The sequence below is a fragment of the Vespa mandarinia genome, chromosome 9 (genome assembly GCF_050613455.1).
Source record: "Vespa mandarinia isolate Hongniang chromosome 9, ASM5061345v1, whole genome shotgun sequence".
NCBI lineage: Eukaryota > Metazoa > Arthropoda > Insecta > Hymenoptera > Vespidae > Vespa > Vespa mandarinia.
In genome coordinates, this window is record NC_140818.1 from 8,855,001 (window position 1) to 8,862,090 (window position 7,090).

At 47.9% G+C, this 7,090-nt stretch overlaps 1 protein-coding gene across 1 annotated transcript in view; it reads left to right on the plus strand.

The window, feature by feature from the left end:
- Positions 1–2,694, plus strand: part of wg (Wnt family member 1 wingless) — a 28,374-nt gene extending 25,680 nt beyond the window's left edge. Inside the window, exons 3-4 of the mRNA XM_035862608.2 lie at positions 536–810; positions 1,243–2,694. Coding sequence (XP_035718501.1) covers positions 536–810; positions 1,243–1,800 — 833 coding nt within the window. The 3' untranslated portion in view covers positions 1,801–2,694. The remainder of the gene's footprint in view (positions 1–535; positions 811–1,242) is intronic.
- Positions 2,695–7,090: the final 4,396 nt, after the last annotated feature.

Consider the following 7,090-nt stretch of genomic DNA (forward strand, 5'->3'; position numbering starts at 1 on the left):
GTGTAATTTTCAATAATTCCCCTACGTCCGAAGATCGAACGATTTGGTCGATCGTTCATTGGGCCACCCGTTGAGAGAAGAGAGTCTCGCTCTCTTCCTCAAGACGTCTTCAGCGGCACAAAGGTGCCGGCATCTTATATGCTGGCAACAGGTGCTTGTATCTTATGCAGATAAGGTCGAGGTGCTCGAGGGTCAGCCCACTCAGGGTAAAGGTCGCGTTGCCTCCTCTCTCTCTCTCTCTCTCTCTCTCTCTCTCTTTCTCTCTGGTTCTTTCGTCTCCTTTTCTCCCGCAGCTCCTTCCACCTGCGACCGGCCCTCTCGTGCAGGTAGTCCCCTACGGGGAATTGAGACGTTCGCCGACATCGGCGCTCGCGACTCCCACGCGACTAAACGCGCCGGCAAAAGTTTTGTCCTGGTTCTTCTCCTTCTCTCTCTCTCTCTCTCTCTCTCTCTCTCTATTACCGATAAAAGACGGAAAAATATAGGAAAAGCGAAGATCATTCAAGGAACATGGACGATTTTACACGATTCGCAGGATGCCGAGAGACCGCCTTCATCTACGCCATCATGAGCGCAGCTGTGACTCATAGCATCGCGAGAGCATGCAGCGAGGGCAGCATCCAGTCATGTTCATGCGACTATACCCACCAATCGCGCGCACCCTCTGCCGTTCGAGACTGGGAATGGGGTGGGTGTTCGGACAACATCGGATACGGCATCAAGTTTTCCCGCGAGTTCGTCGATACCGGAGAACGCGGCCGAAATCTCCGGGAGAAAATGAACCTCCACAACAACGAGGCCGGTCGAGCGGTAAGTCTCTCTTATTTCTATCGATAATTAAATCCGGACTCTTGGACTTTCTAATTCCAATGAGATAATCTATAAAGACTTAACTTTATGTCAATGAAAGCTTCTGTGAATTAGCGAAAGTGGAATTTATCTACATTCTCCACGACTTTATTCCTATCGTAACAGTGCGAAATTTACCGCGCGTGCCTTATCGAAACTCTTATAATATCCATTTGGGTTTTCGAGTCTTTTGGTGCCGACTCGCCTCTCAGTCGCACCCACCTTCTCATTTCTTTTATTCGAATATCGCGATATCCTTTTCGTTGACCGCTTTGGAATGCCGCGCTTCCAAGGAGAAACGCAGCGCGATAGTAGCTTCACGTGAGCGCGCGCGCGCACCCTAGAGAGAGAGAGAGAGAGAGAGAGATGGCTCGACGATTCGTTCTGTTGCAGCACGTATTCTCGGAGATGCGACAAGAGTGCAAGTGCCACGGCATGTCCGGTTCCTGCGCGGTAAAGACCTGCTGGATGAGACTACCCAACTTTCGCGTGGTCGGCGACAATTTGAAGGATCGCTTCGACGGAGCATCCAGAGTGATGGTTAGCAATTCGGATCGAGTACGAGGCAATAGCAACGCTATCGTGAGCAACTCTGCGAGCAATTCGGTTCATGGGCACCGAGATGGTCTTGGACGTCGTCATCGTTACAATTTCCAACTTAAACCGTACAATCCTGAACACAAACCACCGGAGCCCGAGGACCTCGTCTACTTGGATCCTTCCCCGCCGTTCTGTGAGAAGAATCCGAAACTCGGAATTCTTGGTACGCACGGCAGACAATGCAACGACACCAGCATCGGTGTCGACGGTTGCGATCTCATGTGTTGCGGAAGAGGTTACAAGACTCAGGAAGTGACGGTGATGGAAAGGTGCGCGTGTATCTTCCACTGGTGTTGCGAAGTCAAGTGTCAACACTGCTGGAGGAAGAAGACGATACACACGTGTTTGTAAAGAGAGACAGAGAGAGAAAGCGAGAGAGAGAGAGCGAGAGAGCGAGAGAGAGAGAAAGAGAGAGAGAGAGAGAGCTCTTCGTATTACGAAATTATCGCTTTCCGGGCAAATGCCGAGAAAAGAATACACGAGAAAGAGAATATCTCTGCTAGCTTACTCTCTTTCCCTCTAAAGGACCGATTCCTTCCTGGTGAAGGACATTCCGAGTCTCTCGAGAAGCTCGAATGTCGAGGCTCCTCCTCCTCCATTCTCCTCCGCCTCCTCCTCAGTATTACGCGACACGATCTAAACTCTTAACTATATATTTATTTGCGATCTATTAAAGACTGACTCCAAATGCCCAGGATCGTTCTCGAGCGATTCTCGATCCATCTTATCGAAGACATTAAATGTCGACGATCGAGGTTGCGTTTCGTTTGTAAATACAGGATTAGAGATTAGACGATAAGGACGACGAAGTTATTCCGAATGCCTGCGCGAGCTTTTACGAGGAAAACAATAACAATCCGTTTATTTATTTTCAACGACCTCTTTATTCCCCTTCTTTTCTTATTTTTTATTGACGCGCGCGCTAAAGCCGAACGCGTCTATCTGTACGTCTACGCTGCGTGTATGTATGTATGTATGTATGTATGTATGTATGTGTGCGTGCGTGCGTGCGTGTCTGTACATAGACGGAGTACGATCCTAAAGGTTTTTAAAAAAGTATTATAAAATATGCGTGAAGCTACCATTGTAAATAATCCTTAGGCTCGTAATCCAAACCGGTCGATAAGTTATTTCTTGCGGATCCTCTTCTCTTGATTTTAAATTTAAGAAAATCATTACCAGTGTCGAATACTTTGGCCTATATTTTTTTTCCTTCTTCTTTTCTTCTTCTTACCTTTCAATCGAGAAAATGGTGATTTCAATAATGTGCATAATAGATGTATTAATTATTATTATTATTAATCCTAATTTATACGAATAAAGATATCGACGAATAAACGATGTAAATGAAACGTACAATCTCTATATTTATACAATCCTCTAACTTATTTCAATTCCTTTCTAGCGGATAAATTCTTCTCCTAGAAGGACTCGATAAAGCGAAATATGCGCTTTCGAAGTCGGAGAATGTTTCGAGATCGCGGATCTTCGTGACGAGATCTACGAACCTCTCTCGATCTTTGGCCCTCCCTCGGGGCAATGTCGTAGAACCATTCAATATTTTCCCATTACACGATGCGCGCACATCGATGTAACGACGCGAAATATGGCCAACTGGTTCTCCAGCTGGACGACTTCATAATTCCTCCGAGGAATATCGTGGGAGGCCCCTAACCCGTGGAGACTGGTTCGACTCTCTCCTCTTTCTCTCCTCGTTCTTTCCTCGTCGCGTTCTTTCCCTCTCTCTCTCTCTCTCTCTCTCTCTCTCTCTCTCTCTCTCTCTCTCTCTCTCTCTCTCTGTTTGCCTGTTCGCTGGCAGCTACTCTCTCACGAGCGTTCGCCGCGCAGCGATCCTCCCCACCTTGCCCCGTGCTGCACGCGATGATAACGACCGAGGAATCCCGCAGGAATCCTTGCTCGGGATAAAAGAATTCCGACCGTGTACAAACAGGGATCCACGCTAATGCTTCCGACACTCTTACCAACAAACTTTTCCTTTTCCTTTCTAATCCTTTTTCTCCATTTCAATATCGTTTCACCTCCAAAGACTGCGCGTGCACGATATTCCTTCTCCGTTGTTGTATCTACCTCCGATTCGATCGTGGACACGGCCGTCGGTCCTGCCGTTTGGTATTTCCAACTCTAAGTGCATTCCGAGACTCGAGGAAGTCGGGCTAATTCTTATCCAACGCAGAAATTGTTAGCAGGGGTCGGCGCATGACTAAGGCGCGATACTAAAACAAATTCTTGCCACGAGCTAAGAGAGACTGTTCTAGTCCGAGGTAAAGACGAGCCTCGTCCAGAGATCGAGCATTCAGGAGAAGACAAAAATCTCGGCCAGTCGGGCCACTTCTCACGGCGGCTGCTTTGATCTCGGAACACGCGCAGCCCTTCGCTACCATCGTCGCTACCATCGCTGCTACCATCGCCACCACCACCATCGTCCAGCAGCGTCCTCTCGCCCTCGAAAAAGCAGAAGACCAACGCCGACACCGCCCTATGCCTTTCATTCGGTTTTACTATTATTACGCATACCGTCACGCATCCTCGAGCGATCCTCGGCATCGGGTCCTAACCTTTACGCTTGCCTACCTCCTCGCGGATATATTGCGACAAAAAACATTGTCAACATTTTCATTCGTATAGTCGTTTTACGACGATACCTTAGGGATTAATTTCGAATCGATCGAACTCGACGAGTTGAATAACGAAATAAGGAAGAAGACACGTCTCGTTTGCATATTTTTTTTTCTTTTCCTTTTTGTTTTTTTTTTCTTTTTTTTTTTTTTTTTTTTTGAGACAGAGAGAGAGAGAGAAGAAAAAAGTGAAAAAAAAAGAAAAAATAAGAAAAAAGGAAAAAACGAAGAAAAGAAATGTTGGAGAAGTTGTCGCTGGCACGGACGGACCACTTCGTGCCATTATGCCGGACGAATACGAAATTCGTGACTGGGGGTTGACGATCGAGCCGTCCCACGACGAGAGATCAACTCCGAATGCGTCTGCCGTCCCATCAAGGATGCCCGCCGCGTGCGATCCGGCGCGTCGTTCTGCGCCTTCTTCCGTGCCTCCTTTCCGCACCAGTCCACTCTTTTCTTTGGCCCGCCCTGATTTTATCGTGCCGAGGCCTCTCATAACCTCTAAATGTTTTCGTCGCCTTTACCGGATCGCTATCGCCGGTACGCGCGAAACGGCACAAACCGCAGGGATCTTTCAAGAAACGAACTTTTTTCAGAAGATCCCTCAATTATATTCGTTGTTAATTTAAAAAAGAGAATTTTTAATTTGCGAGGGATTCTCGAGCGATCGAAGAGACAAAAAGTTTGTGGAAAAAGGTAAGCTACGTAATGACGTTCGGCCACGAGGAAGAGAGAAAAGGATAAGAAGAAGAAGAAGCAGAAGCAAAAGACGATGACGAGGAAGGACGCAAAAGAGGCGGTCGCCAAAGTGACCGAGGCGGAAGATGGCTACGATCAAGAGCATCTTTTTCTCTCCCTTTCTCCCTCTCTCTCTCTCTCTCTCTCTAGGTCTTTTGAACGCGCGCACTCGGCCGTCCTTCGGATGAGAATTATCCCCGATAAAAAAAGGAGCGCGCGTAAATCAACTAATTTATCGTTTTTGCGATTGAGGAGAGAAGGTGGGCCGTCGTCGAACATACACTGGCGGAATGGCAGGAATCTCTTTTGGCGGGTTCTACGGGTTGTCCTCGCGCGGACCTTCTCTCTCTCTCTCTCTCTCTCTCTCTCTCTCTCTGACTCTCTCTCCCCTCTTCCTCGCAGCTTCTCCGTGGGAAAGAATATCGGCTGACGTTTGGGACCACACCGTCGAATTATCGGTGTTTTGGCATGTTATAAGGGCCCACGTTCTTCTCTCCCTCTTCTTCATCCTCCTTACCACTCTCTCTCTCTCTCTCTCTCTCTCTCTCTCTCTCTCTCTCTCTCTCTCTCCGTCTCTCTCTCTCTCTCTTTCTCTCTGCCCCTCGCGATCCTCGACGGTCGGCTCGGTCCAAGCTCGGTTCAGGTCGGTCCAGCTCCTCCCCCCCATATTCCGCACGGGCGTGCGAGCAAAGAGAATCTCTCGCGGAATCCGCGTCCTCTTCGACTGTGGGAACGTAGGGGTACGAAATCGCGGACTCCCTGGAACCGTGTTTCCACGCGTCGACGACACGAGATTCCTTTTCTAAGAGACTGCACACGTCCAAGGTCCGAAGCCTTAGCCTTATCCGACGAATCTTCGGAAAGAACTCGATAAGAGACCACCTCGAAAGATCTCGTGCGTCAATCCCACGGGAAGAAAGCGACCAAATGGACTCACCACCGTCAAAGGTACCGAGAGTCCTTCGTATGGTTCCCCCTTACGAGAAGCTCATTACTTTTTTCCGTGCTCGCGCAGGATGAATGACTTAATTTTAGGAGAGCGAGAGTAACAGGGGTGGTCGCATAGGAAGACGTATTATGGGTACGTCGCGGGGAACGTCACGAGCACCGTGACGAATCACTGAGGTACCGCCAGGAAAATCAACGATCCGATTCCCTTTCATTCGAAAAACACACACGCTCGGCCCTTCCTTCCTTTTTCGCCTTCTTATCCTGTCCTTATTCGCTCTTATTCCTGGCCGCATCCAATTCGATCGTTGCGCTTTACGACACATGTACGACGAAAGGGTATTACGAGATAACACACGGTTTTTCCGAAGAAAAGGAGGGAAAAAACAAAAAAAAGAAAAAGAACAAAAAAAGAAAAAACAAAAAAAAAAGAAGAAAAAGAAAAAACGAAAGAAAAAGAAGAAATTCCGAAAACCTTTGACTCGAGTCACAAGAAATAGACGCAAGAACGAGACAATTTTCTCTGTGTCGAGTGAAAGTGGGATATAAACAAATAGAGCGAGACACGATTAACATTATGGCAGGTAGAGGGAAGGCGGAAGGGGAGAGAAAGCGATAGAGAATCAAAGACGTATACCTGGAGAGGAAGCAACATCCTCTTATTTCACAAACGCCGAAGAGGAGCGACGTTATTATTAATGTCGAACAAAAAGCCTAAAATACATCATTCGGGCGCCGGCGGCCACCTAAGTAGCCAGCAAAGGAGGATTCGTGGGCCGGTCGGCCGACACCAAGAGACTACGATAATTAATGGTTTTACGATATTGGAAATATCTCGCGTCCACTCGAGCAGAATTCATCGAGGCGTCAAAACAAAGACTCTTTCTCGGCGCGTTCACGATCGTCTACGGTGGTCTTCGTGAATCATCGCTAGTCCGATTTTTTACTCGATTTCGCTGGACGACCTTTTAGCTTTTTTCCCTTTACGTCGACTAGACGCCGACTAGTCTTTGGAAATGTTCCATTTCCAAAGGGTTTCGGAGCACGTCGACGTTGCGAACGGAACTTCGCGAAGGGAACTTCGCGAAGAAGACGAAGAGGAAGAGGAAGGAGGTACTCGTACCAGTGCGCAAAGACGAGACCACCTGGTCATTCGAGAACTCGACTCATTCTTCTGTCCGACGTTGTACGAGAAAGAAGAAGAGCGATTCCTGGTAAATTAGCATATACCTACTCTCCTTGGATCAGCGGCTTTAGGGGGTATCCACAATCTCTTTGTTCTCACTATTTGATTCACGGAGAGAATTCGATCCTTCGGA